A 22,664-nucleotide genomic window follows, 5' to 3' on the forward strand; every position below is an offset into this window, starting at 1 on the left:
TGGAATGCACAACTCCAGCAAAGTGACCTTCCGCTGAGAGTCACCATTCATGAAACACATCCTGACAGCTTCTGATTGACTTAATTAAATGCGGAAGCGCCAAACTCCTGACAATCCTCTGCGACTTTCCATCTTATGTTCTGTGGTTTTCATAAAAAAGCAAAAAGCTTCTCCCCTATTCTATTAGAATAACAGGGTATTCCCCCTACAGCTAGAACTTCAAATCCCGTGGGTACCATGAAACATAGGCTGGATTTAGACAGCGTTAGTCAGGTCTGTTTACTTTTGGAACAAAAGGTGTGTGAACCCCAGAGCCGACTCGATCATCACCTTTTAACCCTTGCAGACTGCTGACCTCGGGCCAGCACTGGACACCACTTAAAAGAGTGCTCACTACCGCGGGCTTTGTGGCTCCCACGAAGCCTCTATCTTACCCGCAACCCTGCAGGGAAGCAGCTGCAAAATTAAAGAACTCTCCTGAACAGAATGCCCATCCCCGCCCCCCTCTTCCACCTCATCATTCCGAGTCTGAGACAGTCAGATGTACCACCAGCGGCAAAGCACAACCTCCTCATGGATATTTGATGAGAACGTTTAGAACAGTACTCGGGGCACCATCCCATCCAACTGTTCTGAAAAGATGGGTGCCATCCTCTTCCAACGTCTTCTCTGAAGCACAGATTCACATCACCTGGGCAACCAAAAAATGCTGGTGTCTGGGCTCCGCCCATGGGACACTTTCCTTGACTTGCACCCGGGATGACGAAGCCCCAGAGGTCACTTCTCAGCCCTCCGCAGGGGATCTAACTGGGGCAGGTGCTCCCAGGACGGCCCCCAACCAGCAGCACCGGCACAACCCGGGGGCCCCTTAGGGACACACGTCCTCGGCCACACCCCAGACCTACTGCATTAGAATCTCAGGCTCATGCAGGTTTGAGGACCGCTGCGTGTACGCTGTGTGTAAGCAGTGCGACCACGTCAGCCCCTCAGGAGAACAAAGTCTGGCGGAAAAGCTCCCCCAGCTGACGTGTAAACTTTAAACGGTTAACTGTTCCCCGCGGCAGAGACCAAAATGGACGTTCACTTCCTAAACAACTTTGGGGCCTGTTTTTATAAACTTTGAGGCTGAGCAAGAATCACCGGGCCCGGCTCCAGGAAAACAAAGAGGAAGGTGAGGACTGGAGCCCGGGCCTGTGAAACTTCAGGCGCCTTCCCAGCACGTTCCCCACCTCTCAGAACAAGAAGCCCCCCGTGCCACCTGCTGGGGCGGCCGACCTAGGGGGTCCACCGGGTGCTGACGCGTGGGGGTGGGGGGCTGTGGAAAAGAAGAAAGGGGCTGGGCCAAAGAAAGCAAGTCAAAGTCTCCGGGGCAGGAAGCCGCGCATGCAACCCAAAGACGGCCGAGTGCTCTAGGCAAGGCCTCCGGGGAAAGAGGGCCGACGTGCGGCCAAAAGCAAAACAAAACAGGAAACCGGCGCCCGCTCCCCGGCATCTGGGTCAAGGAACCCAAGGAAAGAGGAGTTGACCCCCGACGCCCCCACCCTCCCACCGCCGCGCAGGCCTCACCTTTCACAACTGTGGCCTCTTTCAGGTGATGCGACAGGAAGTCGATGCTCGCGTAGGTGCTGGTGGAGGGCAGGGCGCCGGGGCCCGGCCCCCCGCACGCCGCGCCGGCGCCGCCGCCCCCCACCGCGCTGATGAGCCCCCCGAGGCCGCGGGCCCGGCCCCAGGCGCTCCTGTCTCCGGTTTGCGGGAGCAGATGCTGTTGCGGGGGCGGCGACCGCTCTGGCTCGTCCCTCACGTCGATGGCGATGTAGTTGAGGCCGTTCTGGAAGCCCGCAGACGTCTCCCGGCGCATGGGCGAGCCGCTGCCCCCGGGGCAGCCGACCAAGCCCCCGGGCTGACCCGGAGTCCACGGCCGCGCCTGCTGGGGGAGTGGTGGCTGCAGCTGGCGGGGGGACGTGGGGAGGTCCTCGCCCCCACCCAGGACGCCGCTGCCGCCCCCTTCGCTGCTTTTCCTGAGAGAGACGTTTTCCACGGAGGCCGAGTTGTGGCGCTTGGGGTTGTGGGCGAAGGACGGGGACACGGGGGTCACAGTGGTGGTCGAGGAGAAGGTCTCAGAGCTGTGGCGGCGGCGGCCCCCCTGTGGGTCTGCGCGGATGACCTTGGCACCCCGGTGTGGGTCTGGGGCCTGGCTGGCCTGCAGGAAGGCCTCGACCCCCGACACCTGATCCATGAGACTCAGCCTCTTCAAGCCGGCCACGGGGCTGCTCACGCGGCCACCGTCCGGCTTCGGGGGCGCCGCGATGGGTTGTGGCGGGGTGGCAGCCACGCCGAAGGCCATCTCGGTGTAGTCACCATTGTCCCCCGTCTCCGAGGACGAGGAGGAGGCAGCGCTAGGGCCCTGGGCGGTGGGGGCCGGAGGCAGACGGTATAGCTCCCCGGGCGGGGGCGGCGGGGGTGGCGGCTGCAGGGCAGAGGAGGGGGCGGCCGGGCGCGGGGGCAGCGGCGGGTAGGCGGAGGCCTCGGGGGACAGGAGGGCGTCCAAGGAGCCCACGGGGTCCCCGCCCTGGGGGCCCGGCTGGGGTGACTTGGGCGAGCTGAAGTCGAGGTTCATGTAGTCGGAGAGCGGAGAGCGCTGTCGGCTGTCGCCGCTCGTGCCTGGGGTGCCCGAGCCCAGCGATGAGGCCGGGCTGCTTGCGGACAGCAGCGAAGACGACGAGGCGGCCGAGGCCAGCAGCGGAGGGGCGGGCGGTGACAGGCGCGCGCCCGCCTCGCCGAAATCAATGTTGATGTACTCGCCGGGGCTCTTGGGCTCGGGCGGCAGGGGGTACTCGTGCATGCTGGGCAGGGTCTGCAGCCCCTCCAGGGACAGGCGCGTGGGTCGAACGGCCCGGCAGCGCTGGCCCAGGAAGCTCTCTGGGCGGCCACTGCCGCTGCCACCCGGCCTCCCGGGCGAAGGCACTGCTGGGTGGGGCGGCTGGGTGTGGCCGCCGCCACCTGCCCCAGCTGCGAAGGCGCTGGCCGACTGTGTGGACCCCGGGCTGGCTGGCGGCTCCAGCCTCTCTTCCTCCAGGATGCGCCCCACGGGAGAGCTCATGAGCACGTACTGGTCGTTGTCCCCTGTGCAGGTGTATGGAGCCTTGTAGGAGCGAGGCAAGGAGCTGTAGCAGTAGCCGGGGACGCCCCGCAGCATCTCCCCGCTGCCATGCAGGGCAGCAGAGAAGTCCGGCGGGGTTCCCGCGGTGCCTGCGTCGCTGGGGGACATGTTGAGGTAGTCCCCGTTGGGAAGCAGCTTGCTGTCGGCGTTCTCCATGGACAACTTGGAGCCACACCACATGCGCATGTACCCACTGTCCTCGGGAGAGCTCTCGGCCGGGGAGCTGGCCTTGTAGTTGCCCCCGTTCCCTGGAAAGGCCCTGCTGACCGCCGAGGTGGGCGTGGGCACTCCAGCTCCAGAGGGGGGCAAGGCCGTCGCGGCAGCGCGTGGCTGCAGAATCTGCTTCGGGGCAGACACGCTAGTGGGGCTCATGGGCATGTAGTCGTCACTCTTGCAGCTTCCGCTGCCACCGCCCATGAGGGCCACGCCAGGGGTCATGGGCATGTAGCCGTCGTCCGTGCCCAGGTTGCTGCTGGAGCACCTGTGGGACCCAATCTCGATGTCACCGTAGTCTTCGGGGTAGGGGTGGTAGGCCACTTTGGGAGAGGACGCGGGGCAGGAAGGGCAGAGGCGGCCCGAGCTGCCGGAGAAAGTGGCCCGCATCAGGGTGTATTCATCCAGGGAGGCGGAGGAGGGCTGGGGCACTGGCCGCTGCCGGGCAGGTGTGGTCAGGGAGTAAGTCCTCTTCCTCAGCCCTCTGTCCAAGTCCTGGGCCCCGTCCCCTGAGATTCTGCGGTAGGGACGGCCACAGTGGCTTAGGGGCCGGTCCATGGTCATGTATCCATACAGCTCGCCCCCGCTGCCGTCCCTGGCCGGGGGGGTCTCGGCGATGGATTCGGGCGTGTTGCTCCTATGGCTGCAGAAGGCTCTCAGGTCCCCGGGGCTAGAGCCATATTCATCCAAGGACATAAAGCCAGGGTCGCTGGGGGAGCCCGAGGCCGAGGCGCTGCCGCTGGAAGGTCGCTGGGGGTGCAGGGGGTGCTGCAGGTGCGGGTGCGGGCCTGGAGGCGGCGGGTAGGAGCCCGAGCCGTGCCCGCTACTGGACGACAGGCTGCCTGGGCTGGTCGCGGCTGGAGGCGAGTGCGCCACGGGCATGGACATGGAGCGGCTGTGTTGCAGGGCGCCCCCTGCCGGCGCCAGCGTCACTTTGCTCGCGCGGCCGCCGCAGCCGCCGCTCAGGGTGTGCGAGCGGCTCAGGGGCGCGCGCACCGGCCCCGGACTCAGAGGGCTCCCCGCCACCGACACCGGCCTGCCGCCCGCCGCCCCGGTCCCGGCGGCCGCGCCGCCGTCGCCCTCGCTGGCCGTGCGCACCCGACACGAGCTGCATTTGGCTGCCGGCGGGGTGGCGGCCAGACTGTCGGTGCGCGAGCGGCGCACCAGGCCCGTCTGGCTGGGGGGCAGGTTGACCAGGTGATGGTGGCGGCGCGCGCCGGGGACGCTGATGGGATGCGTGGCCGACGAGCCTGACGACTGGCTCTTGCTGCGCGGTCGGAACTCGAAGAGCTCCTTGAGCGCCTTCATGGCCTCCAGGATCGTCTCGTGGATGTTCTGCGCCACCACCGAGTCGTCGGCCTGCATCCACAGCTCGCCGGGGCCCGTGACGGCCGAGCGGCCCACCTCGATGAAGAAGAAGCTGTCCGAGTGGCCGCAGCGGCGGATGTTCATGAGCTGCAGCGTCACCGACGGCTGCTCGCAGTTGAGCTTCACGAAGCCGATGGTGCGCGCCGACAGGCACAGGCGGTACACGCCCGTCAGGTTCTTGCTCTGGCCCAGGCCCTTGGGCTTCAGGTTCACCTGCCACACCTCGCGGTAGGCGGCCGTGGCGGGCGCCACCAGCCCGTAGCTGTCATCGGCCACGGCGGCGCCGGCCGAGCCGCCCAGGGCGCCGGGCAGGGAGGCGCTGCAGGACCCGGCGGTGGCGGCGGCGGGGGGCGCGTCGCCGGCGCTCGCGCGGCCCTCGCTGACCAGGTCGGTGAGCGCGCGATACCAGCCCTCCTGCTCCTGCTCGTTCTCGGCCGCCACGGCGAAGTACTCGTCCTTGGTGTAGAGGGCGATCAGGTACTTGTGCTTGGCGTCGGCGCGCTTGTGGATGTTCAGGCAGCAGTCGAGCGCGATGACCCGCTTCGGGGCCCCCGCCTTGCTCCGCCACTTCTTCTCGCTCTCGTAGTACTCGAGCCGCGGCGGCTGCGGCGCCGGCCCCCCGCCCGCTGTCGCCGTCGCCTCGTCGCCGCCCGCGCCGGGCCCGCGCAGCACGAAGAAGCGCTTGTGGCCGTGCTTCTGCTTGCGCAGGTAGCCGCACTTGCGCACGCTGTGGTTGTTGTTGTTGTTGTTGTTGTTGAGGTTGGGGCCGTCGCCGCCCGCCGGCCCGGGGGGCCCGTGCAGCGGCGGGCTCGCCATCGCGGGCGCTTCAGGCCGCGCCGCCCGGCCCGGCTTGGAAGGGCTGGGGGTAGCGGAGGGGGGCGCGGGCGGGGGCGGCTCCCTCCCCCCCTGCTCGCCCGCGTCCCTCGGGCCCAGGAGGTGGGGTGGTTGGGGGAGGCCCGCGGGGGCCGGCACCGCGCGGTGGCGCAGCGCCCTCCCCGCTCCGGGGCCCCAGAGGATGCCCGGCGCGGGCGGTGGCCGCCCCCTGGCCCGGCTGCCCGCGGCTGCTGCCTCCCGGGCTCTCGGGCGGCGCCTGGGGACTCGCTGGCTGGGCCGAGAGTCGGGGTCCCCGAGCCGCGGGGCCGAGCCTAAGGCGCGCGCGGCCGCACGGGTCTCGCCGCCGCGCCGCGTTCCGGGGTGCCGGGGTGTGCCCGGGTACTCGGGGTCCGCGCCGCCTCTGGGGCTGCTGCTGCTGCTGCTGCTGCTGCTGCTGCTGCTGCTGCTGCTGCTGCTGCTGCTGCTGCTGCTGCCAACGGCGACCCGGGCTCGTCGCGGTCCCCGCCGCACAGTGAGTAACACATCGCGCACCGAGTGACTGAACTAAGAAGAGCAAAACAACATGTGACTCGGCGTTACGCAGGCACACACGGCGCGGCCGCCCCGCCCCGCCGCCCGCATTGGCGCCGTGCCCCCCGACGGACGGCGAGCGCGGCCAATGGGCGCCGGGCGCGGGGGGGGCGGGCCGCGCGCCCCCGCCCCGCCCCCCTTTCTCCCCAGGCCGCGTTTCCCGCCGTCCCCTCCCCCTCCCGCGGAGGCCGGGGCCCGGGCGGGGTGGGGGCCCGCCCGAGCCTCATTAATCAGAGGCTCGTTGTGGATGCCGGCGGAGGAGATGCCACCCAGGGCGGGAAAAGGGACGCGCGGGAGGGGCGGGGGCCGGCCGCCGCGCGGAGGGCCCTGCCCTCCCGCCTTTGACTCAATTAATTGGGCTCGGAGCTTCCGCTGGGGAGGGGACCGGGGGAGGGAACACTGCAGGGGGCGGGGGCCGGCGGAGATCAAGGGCGGAGACCGCCCGCCAGGGCTCCGTGCAGGGGAGGGGGCGGTTGCACCCCACTCGGGCCCCGCTTCGCTCCGCCGCTGCCCCACTCGCGAGGGCCTAGAACGGGCAATGAACTTGGCTGCCCTCTGAGAAACCCCTTCCCCCAACACACTTCAGTCTGCAGATCCGGCGCCCAGGCTTGAGAAGGGCGCGCGCCCGCCCGCCTTGGCGGGTTTGCGCCTGGGTGGTTCCCGGGTGCCCGGCCCGCGGCTTGTTTACGAGCATCACATTAGTCACCGGTGAGCTCTGGATCGATAGCCGCTTCGTGCCCCTTCCTGGAAGGAGAGCCGGGATGCGGGAGGGAGTGCGGGTGCGGCGCCCCCAACCCCAGGCCGCGCAGGGTCCCACACGCTCAGGGGCGCCCTTCCTCCGCACCCGGTCGTGGGCCCTTTCCGGGGCGTCATCAGCGCCATTCACTTGTCAGGTTCTCGGGAAGTTGAAATCGTCTGTTGGGGATGTAATGGGAGAAAGAAGGACGAGCAGGAGTAGAAAACTGCAGTTTCCACAGTGGCGGGCAGAGGGCGGGCTCCGGCAAACAGCCCCGGGAGCCGGGTCCCCGCGGCGGCTGCCGTCCTCCCGGCAGACCCTCCGCACCGCGCGGAGGCGCCGGAGCGGGAGGCGCAGGAGCGGGCGTCGCCGGACCTGCTCGCCCTCAGCCGGCGGTGGTTGCCGCGCGGAGGATGCCCTTGAAGAAGAGCTTCGAATTGTTACACCTACGTGGCTTTTGTGACTTTCAATGTCACATACAAATAGGACCCACCGTACAAGCAATCGCATCTCCTAAACGACCGTGAGGGCTGCCGGTGAGGGTCGGGGTCCCCGAGTTCGGATCTGAGCAGGCTCCGGATCCTGCGGAAACTAGCCCTTGTCTTTTTTTTTTTTAAATGCACCTGTGTCTTCATGAAATAATTTGAAACAATAATGTTGGCTATTTTTTATTAAACCCTGGAAGTTTGTCTTTGAATGTTCTCTATACTTTATAAAAGCATTTTAAATACAATGAAGTCAAACTTAAGAAAAATAATTTAAGATTGTAATTTTTGAAAGGATGATATATATATTTTAACATGTTTGTAAAAATGTGACAAAATATTACTAGTTAATTTTATGGGCCAAGAGACCCCCACTTACAGTTCCTAACATTTTGTTTCGTTGTGTATGCAAGTCATGATTATTGATGAGTAACAAACAGAATAATCAATGACACAAGTAGCATCATAGAATTTGCCTCAAAGAGGTACATTTAAAGTCGAGTCTTCATTTTAAAGCATGCTTTAAAAATTAATACCGCTAGGAGTGCCGTTTTAAGTGTGTGTACCTGTGTGTGTTTCTATGTGTGGGCGTGGGTGTGCGCATGCACGTGTGTGTGTGTGTGTGTGTGATTGTGTGTATGTTGGGGGCACCACCCTTGTGGACACTACCTGGTTTTCTGTCCTTTTTAGCTCTCGTTGCCCTTTTTTATGGTAACAGATGTTGCCTGCTCAGAAAGGAGGGATGAAGGCATTCTCATCTGGAAGCTGGAGCAAACGGAGCCCACTTTCATTAGTCAGTGCTGATTTACAGCAGGGGGACTACCTGTGTGTTCAGTAACCCTGCCTAGCAGAGAACGATGGTGGGGCAACCTCTTTGCAGCATCATGTGACAATCATTTCTTCTGAGAAAGTATCTTTTCTTTTTGATTTTGGCTTTTCCTACACAATTAAGTTTTCAAATGTTCATTGAATATTTACTGTACCCATCGGATGTTAACAGGTCCATCTTGGGTTGGTCTGGTCCTTCCCTCAGAGCTGGTGGGTGTTCAATGCCAGGGTTCAAGTTGAGGTGTTGGAAGCTGTCCGTCGGCAGTTGGCACTGTCCCCGCTACTACTGCCCCGTCACTGGTTGGGGCGGACAAGGTAGAGTGAAGCGTTATCACCTGTATGGGAGGTGTTCTTATACAGTAAGGTCACACAGATCTGCAGCAAAACTGCAAACTAATTGTCATTCTGAGGTCCTAGAACCTCTGACTACAAGTGTGGGGGAGTACAGTTTCCATTCTCATTAAGAAGTCAGTCCATGAAGCCAGCAGAAAAGAACTCTGAAATTAGAAGTAGCCCAGTCTTCTTCCTCAACGAAGGAACTGGTTGTCTTTCTCCCTTTGAGGGGCCAAATAAACGATTTATTTATGTAAAGCTGGTTTGACACCTTGTGATTTTCCAACTGTTCTCCCATACTTTTGCAGCAAAAGTCAGCTAATAACATCTGCCAGCCTCCTCTCTGCACTGAGCTGGGTGCTACTTTTGTGGCCGGTTGCCAGCAAGAGCCTGGATGAAATATTTTCTCATGGACCAAGATCTTGTGTTGGAAGTTCTCTTTCCTTTCATGGATAACAAAATAGCTGTATCTTTTAGCAAGGAGTGTTTTTTGTTTGTTTGTTTGTTTGTTTTTTAACATAGAATCTTACACAATGATTCTTTTACTAAAACAAAAACTCCTTTCTGGAATAATTTATACCTTTTATAAAGTAATCAATTTCCTAAAAATGTAGATACTAAAAGTGTATCATCAATACATAATACAAATAATAGTAATGCAAATAATAGTAATAATAATAGTGACCGTCATTCATTCTCTCCCCTGTTTCATAGAAGAAAGGTATGTATAGGAGGAAAAAGTAGGTAGCATTCCAGTGCTTGAGAGTCCCCCGCCCCCGCCTTTTTAATTCTTAACCCTACATCAGTTTGACAGTATTTTCTATCTGATGACTGTCATCTACAAACTGACTACGCAGATCATTAAATTGAAATATTATATAGCCAGTTAGAATAGCTTTAATTTAAAATGTATTTTAGCAGTAGAGATTTAAATGTCAGACGTTTATGTCGTAGTCTTTGAAAAGAATGGCAACATTTCATGAGTTTTGCCGTACTAAGTAAAGTGTTTCAGCTGCTCATTTAATAAATATCCCTTTCTGTGATGAATGAACCCTGCAGATGACTTCCTATCTAGGGTCCATACAGGGACTTACTGCACTTGAGTAGCTAGTTGGGCTTTTTTTCCTCCCTCGCAAGTATATTGCTAATATGTTTCAACTGAAATTTCACAAGGATTTTGTAACCCGCCAGCTCTGTGCAACAGGATAATTCACACGCGGGAACGCAGTTGCTGTCGGACTGTTCACTTGTGATGCGCTCACGTAGATTGTGTCAATTAGAAGTTATAAAGGCTTTCCACCTCAAGATTTATTTTGCTCATTAAAAATGCTGATGTATTTTACATAATCCTTTTCTTAAGTACTCATTTGGGGAAGAGGGATTTTCCAAACTAAATGATTTCTCATTTGTGTTTATGCTAGAGCAAACTACTGTAACACTTAAAATAAAAATTATTCTGAAAAGTGTATGAATGGAATGAATACTATTTGGGAAAAAGCTCATTTATGGAGTAGGCACGAGAAGAGCTAATCTAATATTCAAAATATTTTCATTTCAAATAAAATCATGTTGAAGAAATATTAACACAGAAACAACTGATTGCATAGTGACTGCAGTTAGTAACTTAAGATTCTTATTCATTCACCCCTGAATTTTGTTGTGTTTGAATTTTGAGAATGTATCTAGCTTTAAAAAAAATTTCCCCCAAGTTTCCATGACTGAAATAAGAATTTCACATTAATGACTGTATAATATTACCGAATCATTAAAAAAACAAAAGTTTTCCTTCTTAGAACATCCCTCTTCCTTGGAATTCTTGGCCCTGGCACCTAATAGCCTGGTACTTTGCATGACTAAATTGATGTGCTCGCTGTTAATGTTCTAGCTGCTAGGTTAAAACGTTGCTTGTTCTGTTGTATTGTGTGTGTTTGTTTTTTCCTGCAGAGTAGAACAAAAGTGTCTGCTTCTCAATATGTAGTTCATGAGCAGATGACATTTTTTTAAAAAGTCTCTAAAATGACACAGCTATATTTTCTGGGCGGAGAGCGGGGGTGAGCAGGGGAGCCAGCTGGGAGTGTCCTTGAACGGAGCACAAGTGTTAGGAAGGGAAGGATCAGCCCGAGTTCATTGATCCCGCTGTTTGTTCTAGAAGCAAGCTTTCGCCCTGTTTTTGCAAACTGCCCAGAGAGGCAAATCAGGCGCAGGCTACCCGGCTTTCTGCCAGATGCACCAGTGTTTTGTGGACTCGAAACCTTCCTCTCCTCTGCAGTTGTTCGTGGGCTGTTCCAGGCTTGCATTTCAGTCTGGTTTTTTTTTTTCTAGAGTTGTTTTGAAATGCAACCTAAAGATAAGAGAGGAAATGTGACCCACTCTTGTGAATGCTGCCACCAACTGGCAATGGTTTTTCCCAAGGCAGGACCAGCTACCAGGCGACTTGTCACAGCCAGACTGGTGCCTGCTTTGACAGAAAGCTGGTTACAACCTCACGTTCACTGGCTCTGCTCAAATCTTTAAATAAGTCGATAGAAACTACCTGAGATAAAACAAAGATACCAACAATGAGTGACTAAGGACAGATGACAAAAGAGGAATGACTGTGTTAGTAAGCTTAAGAACTTCTTTTTAATGGACTGGTTATCAAGCTGTTGTGTTCACACTTTCTAATACACTTTGTATCTCAATTTGCATCTTTATTTACCCAGAACAGCTATTGTATAAAAATATTTATCAATGTTCATTTAAGAGTTTATCTAGCCAATGAATTAAACCCAAGAATGTAAACAGGATTGTTTCAGAATATTTACTTGAGCAAATCTAAGGGTTACAACTGAGAGGTCCTTTTCTTGCAAGCAAACTTTTTATTGTATTTCTCCACTAACTTGACCTAGTCAGTCTCTCTCTCTCTCTCTCCCTCTTTTTTTTTTTTTTTTTTTTTAGAATAAGCCACAGTCATCTTGAGAGATATTGGAAACAAGATTTGAAAAAGTATGAAGGAAAGAAAATATATTTTAAAAACTATAAATAACTATTTTTAAAGCTGTAAGTGACAAATGGCAGTGAAGTGTCAAATGTGGCTACCTTTTTGATTAAAATAGTTTGAATTTATGAATTCATGGCTTCCTTATCAAAGCTAAATGTATAAATTACATTTTCCTTCATAACTGCTTCAGTTCCAGCTTTTAGGCAATGCCAGTGCCAGAGACAGTCAAGGGAGTGATGGTGTTTGAGCCAAGCCATCCACGTAGGGTGAAGAGGTCAGAGGACATGATTTATTTGCCACCAAACATTTTTTTAAGTACCTTTATCATGCATGAACGAGAAAAACCCCAGTATATAAAACAGCAAAAATACTACAGCTGCTAACAAGAATGACGGGTGAGGACAGTTCCTCAGCGTATTTACATGTTGTGGCCTTTGATTCTCGCTGAGCTGCGAGATAAATAAAAAATACGTCATCCTTCCACGAGGCCAATATTATAAATCTATGATTTGGACACAAGTGGGAGTCCAGCTAGGTCCTTCACTCCGATTCCAGATAACTCTATAACCTGTCCTGTGAGCCCACATGCAAGGGTGCAGAATGACTAGCTGTTCATACACGTAGGATGCTTTTTGTTTAGAACACTGGTAACACAAATGACATTCACTAAACTCAAGAAACTTGAGGCAATAGGGACCCTTGAGGTTCACAAGAAAATAGAGCGACAACTTGTGAAATTAAAGCAGGTGCCACGTTTCGCTGTTTCCCACTGACTGTGAAGTGTTAAATGGAGATTTCAGTTCAGATAAAGACATTCTAAGAATCACCCTGTGAGTGAAACGTGTTCACTGTTGTCAGCCGGGGTTTTCATGTCTGCCGGTCCTTTATTAAAGTGTCCATCTATCTTGTTTCTAAAAGAGAAAAAAAGAATAATATATGGAAAATTTCTTAAAATTACGTTTATACTACAAGAATGTCTTTTTAGGTAGTTACTAGCAAGAATGTAAAAGCACTATTTTTCACTGCTATTAAACAGCACACAGAAAATGACACACATTGGTATTTTGAGACTTGATATTATTCTGTTTTTATTTTGGCAGGGATGTCCCTGATTTTAAAAGTTTTACACAGTCGGAGTGGATCACAATTTCAAAATGACAACTGTACCCCTCACAGTATAAATTAAAAAGGAAATTATTATGCAGATTGTCATTCAGCATCATCGTTTAAAGTCACATTATTTTTCAGTTATAGAGTAATAGAAAAGTAGGATTATCCTTTATTATGCAGGTGAATTTATATCTTTCTCAATTTAAAATAAAAAAATTAGAAAGCACTGAATTACTAAACATACATGAAGTATTTGAGTATCTAACAGTTTAGGAACTGTCTAGAGCATCGGTTTTTGCCCCTTCGGTTTTCTATCTAAATAATAAAGCACGATTTTTCTTCAGTGATTTATGTTTGAGAAATTTCTTTTTTCTTGTGCCTTTTGTTACAATATTGTCACATGTAATTCAGAATCAAAAATTGTTACATGTCTTTACAACCATCATCCAGCATTTTTGTTGACTTCTTACTGCTGTTTTCTAATTCCTAATGCAGCTGTTTTCGCCTCTGTAATATATGGTAGAGAAAGCCATTTTCATCTGCAAGCCCAGAGAGTTTCTCATGTCACATCAGATAACATTCAGGAAAATTCCAGAAAAAAAGAAGAGACAGTGAGAAGAAGGTCATCTGGGTTACATGGGACTGTCTTCTGGGTCAGACTGTGCTTGCACTTAGGCGAAAGGAGGGATGAACTGAGGCAACTTTAAAATCGATCTTGTTCTAAATGGCATTTTAGTTTAGTTTAGTTTAGTTTAGTTTAGTTTAGTTTAGTTTTACTGATGTGAGGCGTTGAGCAGTTACCATTGAAGCTCATCTGCTCATCGCCCTGAGCTATCAGAGCTCTCCCCACTGCTCTCACGGGAGCCCTCTCCTGGCTCTTCCGTCCTCATTCATTCCTCAGTTACAGTAGCAACCCCGTTTCTAATGGTATCAAAGTCCCAGTCCTTCATTTCAAAATGTTTCCTAACTATAGTAAAACTATTTGCTACTGTGTCTCATTGCTGTTTTCCATCAGTTCTTTTTCTTCTTTTAAGTTCTCAAGCAAGTTCACCTTTCTCTCTAAGTGGTGCTGGCGATCTCCAGCTAACTCCATGGGAGGGGGAACCCATTTTGTCTCCCCAAGTTTGCTTTCTGGATGTTGTTTCTAGTCATGACTGGATTACAATTTCAAACAAGACAATGCGTAATTAAAACATTTTAGCAACAATAACTAAGTGCTCATTTTAGAAACAAGACACATCCATTTAAAAGAGATTGAGGGTCCTTAAACCCTGCGCTTGCCAAGTTATCAGCTGAACACTGCGGGAAACAAAAACGGTAAATAAAGTGTCGACATCTCACCTAAGGGAAATCACTTTTAACTAGTCAAACACTAGAAATTCTATCTGGTTTATTTTTGGGTTAATGTTTTTAAAGCTAATGATATAACTACTGATCCTGAAGGTCTACAGTGTGAGGAACTGTCTGCTGAGGTGGGAAGACTCATAGGTGGTGCCCAGTTACGTTATCTGATGGTAAATCCATGCTAAACTAACAAAATGTTTGATTCTATCGAATTGATCAATGTTTTAGCCATCTGTGTGTGCTAGACACGATGTGTGGTCCTGTCGGCACTGAGACGCAGACCTACAGGAGCTGCCCCACTGTGCCCCTCGGGAAGGACCGTCCTCCACGGGCATCTCCGGCTCTGAGACCCCTTGCTGGTAGGTGAAATGTGCAGGTCCTGGATGACTCCCTCCAGGAGAAGCAGCAGGCTTGCTTATTTCCTGCTACAAAAGAGGCGGCGCCCCCGAGCCTGGCGCACCCGCTCTGCCAGCCCCACTGCGGGGACTGCCACAGGGAATCTCCGTGTCAGCCCGGAGGTGTGTGGGGGCGGGGAGGCGAGAGGAACAGAAGTGTGCTGCTGTTTCCTGTGGCACAGGGCTGTGGCCCCAGCAGCTCAGGTCCTCTGCCAGCGAGCGTGTCACAGTGACAGGCTAACTGAGCAGCTCAGAAGGAAAGCACAGTAAAATCCCAGCCTGTGGGGGATCCTCAGGACCCTCACAGCCCGGGGAGAGAGGGAGCCGGTGTGTATATAACCGGAGCTGGGGGCCCCTGGTGTTCAGTGCAGGAACAGATCCGGCTTCACAGGGGAAGAGGGTGTCTCCTAAAGTCGGCATTTTATTTCATTTCTGGAGAAGATAGACTATTTGATAAATGGTGCTGGCATAACTGGAAACTGTATCTGAAGGCATGTTAAAGTTGCACCCTGTCTCCTTCCACTAAAATGTCAGATGAGTCAAAGATTCAAATATTAAACCATGAAACTGTAGGACTTAGGAGAAAAGGAAAGAAATATTGACGCATTTAACTTTCTGAAGTAGTGTTCTGTGGAGAAAAATATGGTAACAACAAAATCAAAGTGCAGACAGCAAATTGGGAGGAAGTCACGACCAGTATCACAGATGAAGAGCTTCTTACGCGTTTGTTTAATGCCTTAAAGGCTCCTTCTGTGAGGCGAATAATGAGGAGACCAAAACCAACATGAACATGGGTGAAGGGTCTGAACACAGAGGTCACGATGTTGAAAACAAACACAGGAGAGTCTTAAGCCTATAGAAGCTCACTTCACCCTTCTCATAATAAGATAAATGCAAACTAAACCACAGAGTGGTACAATCACTTACATACCTGGCTGGCAGACTGAGAAGTGTGACAACACGGCATGTTGGCCAGAATGTCCGGCAGGCTCCCACGTGAGGCTGCCGGCAGTGCGCACCGAAGCAGATCCCGGGCAGGGCCGCTGGACTGTACGTGTCAAAGGGACACAAGCCCACTTCCTTGACCGACAATTTAACTTCTAGAAATCACTCATGCATACATGGGGTGGTTTATCTACAAGAGTATTTATTGCATTATTGCTCAGAATAGAAGTTGATATTCATGTGAAATAATATGTATTGGAGGAACTTCATTACAGTCTTGTCTGGAATAGCCAAAATTTGGAAGCAAATTGACTGCCAATAATTTAGAACTGGTCAAATCATATATGTCTGCAATCCTATGCGACTGTGGCGTGATCCAGGCAATGCAAGTCGCATGGACTGTGAGAGCCGAAGATGCAGTGTGCACAGGGAAAGTAAGTTACAGGGCAGTGTGTAGAACAGAGTGATACCATTTTTATTTAGAAAAAAAATATGTGTGTGAACGTGGGAAGACATTTTGGAAACCTGCTCACAAAGCTGGCCACAGCAAGGACCTGGGTTCCTGAGGATGGGAAGTTGGGGGATGGGGAACTCACATTTTATTACTTTTTGGATTTTCTGAATTTTGTAACACAAGACTCTATTAAGAGGGGAAGGTGTAGCTCAGTGGTAGAGTGTGTGCTTAGCGTGCACGAGGTCCTGGGTTCCATCCCCAGTGCCTTCATTAAAAAAAAAATTAATAAACCTAATTACCTTCCCTCACCCCCGAATTTTAAAAAAGAATCTATTAAATATTCAAAGGTGTAAAAGTAATGCACTTTAATGTCTAACGGCTCCGTAGACCTTGGTGATGGTGTGGCTGTGAGGCAGGGCAGGAGAGTCCAGAAGGGTTCCTGGAAAGTCTTGCACAGGAACTGGCGAATGGACGGCAGCGCCCTGTCCCAAGGTGGGGCGACCGCCAGCGAGAGAGGGCTGGGGAGGGAGGCTGACTGGAGATGCTGGAGGTTTTTGACACAACTGTCAGGATCCCGAGGGAAGGTGCTGGGCAGACTGCCACAGAGGTTTGGACCGGAAGTCTCAGTCTGGGACTCACAGGGACACAGCAGCATTTAAATCTGCGGGACTGGCGCAAACTGCATTGAGACGGATGAGTTGGGGAGGAGCACTCACGTTCCCGAGTCGGGGGGGCGGGGGCGCGGGGGGACACCGGGAAGGCACAGCCTGGGAAGCCCGAGGAGACAGCAGAGCCTGTGGGAGGAACCAGCCGCCGGGACAACGATGCTGAGTGACCAGGGAGGCGGGCCTGGCCACGCGGACGCTGCCGTTGATCTAGGCGTGAGTAGTCTGCTCTTGTGCGGGGTTCACAGGGACGGGGAGGCTGGAGTGAAGCCCAGATGGGGCGTGAAAGATGAGCAGTGTCCCTGACGGTGACATCTGAGGAGTGAAGTACTTCCACCGGGGGTTGAAAGCACTGTCCTGGCAGGAGCCGCGGGGGGTCAAGGAGGCCGCAGAACTCCGAGGGAAGCTCGGGTGGAGGATGAGCCGCATCCTCAGGGGGGCGGGTTAGCTGGCGTCCTCGGGATGGAAGGCGGTTCAGATAAGACAGACTCGGGTTTACAGTGGGAGGATGCTTGGAAGAACCTGACGTGTTTGGGAGAGACAAGGCAAGGACCAGTTAGGAGAACTCCTAACCCCACAGGAGCAGGTAGACCCTGAGGGGCTCCTGCCTGGGCCAGAAGGACGATGCAGGGCAGGTTGGGTTTTCACAGTGTCGTGAAGATGCCAATTAAGCTGAGACCAGGAAGGGAAGCCCAGCACGTGGGACCCCTTCCTATCTGGGCTGGGGTGCCCTCCACGGTGGTGCAGCAGTAGCTGTCATCAGTGGACAGAGGGCTTCCAGCTTTGGGGTCCTTAGTGTGGGACAGGGAGAGGCAGAGACCCACGAGTGAGTCGGTGCCCCTGGGATCCCAGGCTCGGAGCTGTTGGGGTCTCCTGTCTGCACAGGGGGGCTCCATCCATCCCCTCCATCTCACGGTTTTGTCATAAATCTTAGAACCCCTTAACCAGCTTTTTCCCCAAATAAATATCATTTTACCCCTTCAGTTTTTGTGTTTTGGGAAGTTGGATCAAAATCTACACCCCCTCCCCGTTTTTGACTCTCAAGCCAATAGCTTGTTAGAACCTGTTCATGTCATGCCTGGAAGGGATGCAACTGCGTGCGGCTGCTCAGAAACTCCTTCCAATCCTGCGGGTCGAGAGCGAGCCGACGCTGCTCCACCAGGCACTGATCGGTGCCCCCAACACGTGGGCCCAGATGCTGGCATCATCTTGGAATAGAGACGCGAGGTAACACTGGCACTGCCTTCCCCTCCAAAGCCCTGCAGCCTGGCCTTTCTTCCTGTGCGTCATCAGACGGCTTCCGCCAGCCTGGGGCCTGTGGAACCTACATCTGTGGATTCACTCTTGACCTTTGCTGCGCTTCCTTCAAGGCCCTACCACGGAGTCGTCAGTATGTTCTTGTCAGGGTCGCTCAGCTACTTTTTTGGATTATATGGATACACTTTTTCCTCTGATTAAACATCTTTTGTGCTTATAGAAAACTATGGAAGTTGACAAAGGGGGAAACCGAGATGACACCAGGTGTGGTCATGCCTTTTTAGATAAAACAGCAAAGATACGATCCATGAAAGAAGTCATTGAGGAGCTGGTCTTCCTTAAAATCAAGCACGTTTGCTCTGCGAAAGACGGCATCAGGAGACCTGGAAGACGAGCCAGAGACTGGGAGAAAGTACTTGCAAGAGACACAGCTGGTAAAGAGCTGCTGTCCAAAATGTGCAAAGAGCTCTTAAAACTCAGTAATCAGAAAATAAACAATCTGGTTAAGAAACAAGTCAAAGACCTTCCTAGATGCTTCACCAAAGAAAATACACAGATGGCAAATAAGCCCATGAAGAGCCGCTCCGCATCTGTCCCCAGGGAAATGCAGATTAAACAAGGAGATACACGACGCACTCACGAGCGTGGCCAAAATCTGGGACATGAGCGACAAAGACGGAGCGCCGTGAGGCGTGGAGCAACGGGAATTCTCACTCACTGCTGACGAGGACACAGGACGGCGTGCCTGCCGTGGGAGACAGTTCGGTCATTTCCTACAAAGCTAATCAGTCTTGCCACACAGTCCAGGCTTCATGTTTCCCGGTGTTTCCTCAAAGGAGTTGGAAACTATGTCCATATAAAATGTGAACACAAGTATTTATAGCAGCTTTATTCAGAATTATCAAAACTAGAAGCAACCAAGATCCACATTAATAGTTAAGTGGATAAACAGACTGTGGTACGTTCACGCAATGGAGTATTGTTTACTGATTTTTTAAAGATGAGCTGTCAAGCCATGAAGGATAGCAAAGAACCTTAAACGCACGTTACTAAATGAAAGACGCCAGTCTGAAAAGGCTACACACTGTACCAGTCCAGTATGCCATCCTGGAAAAGCCGAAGTTCTGGAGACAATAAAAGCGTGTGGACTTCAGCGGAGTACAGCGTGTTCCTCGCGGTGAGAAGTGTATCTGTCCCCCTGATGTGCCACGTGGTATTGGGGGACACTGCGTATGCGTGGGGACAGGAGGAAATCTCTATAACTTCTCAGTTTTGTTGTAAATCCCAAACTGCTTTAAAAGATAAAGTCTTAGAGGGGAGGGTAGAGCTCAAGTTGCAGAGCGCATGCTTAGCAGGCATGAGGCCCTGGGTTCAATCCCCAAACCCTCCATTAAAAAAAGTAATTAATAAGCAGACCTAGTTATCTCCCCCCTGCAAATAAAAACAAACAAACAAAAACTCAAAAAAAAAATAAAGATAAAGTCTTAAATTAAAAAAAAAATCTACCACGAGAAAGTATGAATCGTCCCTGGACTGTGCGTTTGAACACAGCTATTTTTGATGATTTGAACCTTACCTGGAAGAACAGGCGGTGATCAAAGCACTTGACCTCTGTAGGGAGCGTTCTAGCAACACTGTGGTTACCCCACGGCGTTGAACAGACAGACCAGAGCATGACCCTTCTTCTAAAAGATGTTCTTCTTTCAAAAAGAAGAAACAGTGGAAGTGGATAGAGACAATTAAGGAGAATGGGAAGACGAGGCTAAATACCAAGATGCTGGCATTCCCCATTTAAGGAGAAGAGAAGGCCAGCGGTGCTGCAGGCCCCCCAGATCAAAGGCATTTCTGGTAGCTGACAAGCCTTCTCTCTACGGGGGTCAGTGCCGGAGGTGCGGGGCACTCACTTTGAATCCCCCGGGATCCTTTTGCCCGGAAGGCACTGGATCCATGATCCTGCGTTAAAAGTCTGAGGGGACGTTCTAACTTGATTGCCCAAAGAGGGTTTTAACCCCCAGCCACATAATTATTTCATAAGAAGCATACGTTTCTCTACCCCGCTGGTTTCCCACAGCACACACACAGCTTCATGTGGGACTTTGCAACCCACCTAACGTCAGTGCCTTAACATGCCCTGGAAGGGACTGGCAATGATTTTAGTTGCCATGTGAAATGCTACGTGTATATTCTGATTATGGAAGAAATCATTGCTTAGTGTGGAAACATTTTAGACAAAAGAAAAGTGAATAGAAGAAGATTAAAATAAGTCGTAAGTGTAGCGCCCAGAGACAGCTGTTGTCAGCACTTTAAAGGTGTTCTGACGGTCGTTTTACATGCACGTGTGTTATTGTGCAAAACGGAAACCATAACGCTTTAAAATTTTTGTAATATCGCCAATCTCTTCAAACACACCACTCTGACGACTACGTGCCGTTTCCTCCCTGCAGTTTCATCGGGATTCGCTGTCTCGTCCTCGCCCTTTTCCTTACTGCTAATTTCTTACAATGGAAAATGAAAGTGTGCTGACTAGACACTATTTGGGGGTATTCTTTAGCTTGGTAAGTAGGTCCCCCAACATCCAGCTAGGAAAGGTGGAACCTACCAGTCATTCTTGCTGTGGGTCTCCCTCCTAAACCCAATCCCGTACCAAGTGTGGTTCATTTTCCATCCAAAACATCCTGCAAACCATAACGTATAACGAAAACGAATATATGTGTGTGTGCATGACTGGGACATTGTGCTGCACACCAGAAACTGAACATTGTAGCTGACTGTCCTTCAAAAAAAACCCCACAAATTTATCTACTTCTGTCCACCGCCATCCCCTCCCTCCACGTCAAGACTTTGGTCTTAATATTTTTAGTCGCTTCCTGGTCAAGTAATACACGAGATATTTGCTCTCTCTTTCATGTTTCCACACTTCCTCTCAGAAGGAGCTATTGTTTCTCCTCTTCCAAGTTTTCTCTCACACTTTGGATGGGATTTTGTTTGTTTAGTGTAAGGACTTTCTTTTACATCATGCAGCACAGCACACACAAACAGCTGTTTAACATGCATGCCAGTTATAAATAATAATTTGAAACTGGTATACTCAGCTACAAGCTTATTAAAGAACATTACCAATATTTTCCAGTCCATTGGCTGGTCCTACCACCATCCTAAACTTTATTCTGTTATTCTCTGATTATCTTTATGATTTTACCACATACGTATGCAAACCTAAGTAGTATATTTCTACATTAAGCTTATATTTAAGCAGTATACAAACACTGTAGTTCAGTTTATATTCTTCTGCAACTTGCATTTTTTAATGCATCATATACTTTTATTGAGGTATAATTCACATACTTTAAAAATACATAGTTCAGTGGTTTTTAGTACATTCACAAAGTTTTGAAATCATCACCAGTGTCTATGTTTGGAACATTTTCATCACTCCAGAAAGAAACCTCGGCCCGTTAGGAGCCACTGGTGATGTTTTTCTCTCTGACCCTCATCAGCTACTAACCTAACTTCTGTCCCTATTCAACACTATGTTTTTGAGAGTCATATGTTTTGGTCCATGTAGCTGTGATTAATTTGTTTCAACTGTAATAAACATGTAACAGGTTTTCACTTGTGCCAGTAGAAATTTAGGTTATTTGTAGTTTTCTTTTTAATGTTTATTTTAACATTACTTTCTAAAAAATGTGTTTAACAATGAAGCAACTTTGAACAATGGAAGTCCTGGTAACAACCCCTGTGCGTACATATGTGCTCTCACGCACGCTGTTCGGGACGTAGGGGTGACCTTGCCTGCCTTAATTCTGCCCGTCGTCAACGTTAACACACATGTAATAGTTATTTTCTGAACTGAATGTACAAATGAGAACTCCCACCAGCCGGGCATCACTGAGTCTCAGTACTGTCCTGTGTGTGGTGGATGCGAAGTGCTGTCTGCAGGCTGTCCCTTTCACTCGCTGGGGCTGCTAAGGAGCCAGGAGCACTTTCCTGGGCTTAGTGGCTGCTGCGGCTCCTCTTCTGTAAAGCCAATCGCACGTTTTTGCCCGTTTCACACTGGGCTCTTGGTCTTCTCTCCCTGGTCTGTAGGAGTTGTTATACATTCTCAGCACGAGTTCTTTACAAAAGTGTCTTTTCCTGGTTGGTTATTGTCTCTTCACTTTCCTTATGTTGTCTTTTGAATGAGCAGCAATTCTAAACTTTAACAGAATCAAGCTGATCAATTTTCTCTTTTGGATTTTGGGACTTTTGGTTTTTTGTGTGTTAAAATTTCTTTTTTTCCTATTCCTGATGTCACAAGCATTTATTCCTTTATTTCCTTCCTTCTTTCTTCTGATTCTTTTTCTTTTGGGCTTTAACTCACCTGCTTTAATTCACTTGTTGTGTCTGGTGTATGAAAGGGGCTCAGTTTCATTTTTTTCACTCTCTTTCTGAAGCACGTTGTGAATATTTGACTTTTGCCCGCTGGTCTGAATTAGCACCTCTCTGATGCAGCGAATCTCCATGTTGGCATGGGTAAATTCATGTCGTCTCTTCTTTTCCACTGTCTCATTTGCTTATTCCTAAGCCATTACCGCACTGTTTAATTACTGTATTTTATCAACAAAACTCACTGTCCGGTAAAACATTTCTTTCACCTTCCTCTTTAGAAGCATCTTGAATTTTCCTACACCTAGGACTCATGCATTTTAGATCAGTTTGACAAGTTCATGGGCCACTCTTTTAAAATTTAGGTAAGTTTGGGAAGACTGGACATCTTTAAGATATTGAGTTGTTCTATTCATGAACATGGTACATCTCTCAATCTGTTCACAGGATTTTAAAATGTCTTTTTATAAAGGTTTATAATTTTACCTATAGAGATGTTAAACATATTTTGTTAGATTTTCCCTAGCACCTCATTTATTTTGTTTCCTTTATGAATAGCATCTGTATAAAAATTAACATTTTCCTCTTCATTGCTTGAGACTATAAATCAAATAAAAAACTG

At 51.1% G+C, this 22,664-nt stretch overlaps 1 protein-coding gene across 1 annotated transcript in view; it reads right to left on the reverse strand.

Moving 5' to 3' along the window:
- Positions 1-5,559, reverse strand: part of IRS2 (insulin receptor substrate 2) — a 28,589-nt gene extending 23,030 nt beyond the window's left edge. Inside the window, exon 1 of the mRNA XM_072976532.1 lies at positions 1,567-5,559. Coding sequence (XP_072832633.1) covers positions 1,567-5,557 — 3,991 coding nt within the window. The 5' untranslated portion in view covers positions 5,558-5,559. The remainder of the gene's footprint in view (positions 1-1,566) is intronic.
- Between the last annotated feature and the right edge of the window lie 17,105 nt (positions 5,560-22,664).

The sequence above is a fragment of the Vicugna pacos genome, chromosome 14, assembly GCF_048564905.1.
Source record: "Vicugna pacos chromosome 14, VicPac4, whole genome shotgun sequence".
Taxonomy (NCBI): domain Eukaryota; kingdom Metazoa; phylum Chordata; class Mammalia; order Artiodactyla; family Camelidae; genus Vicugna; species Vicugna pacos.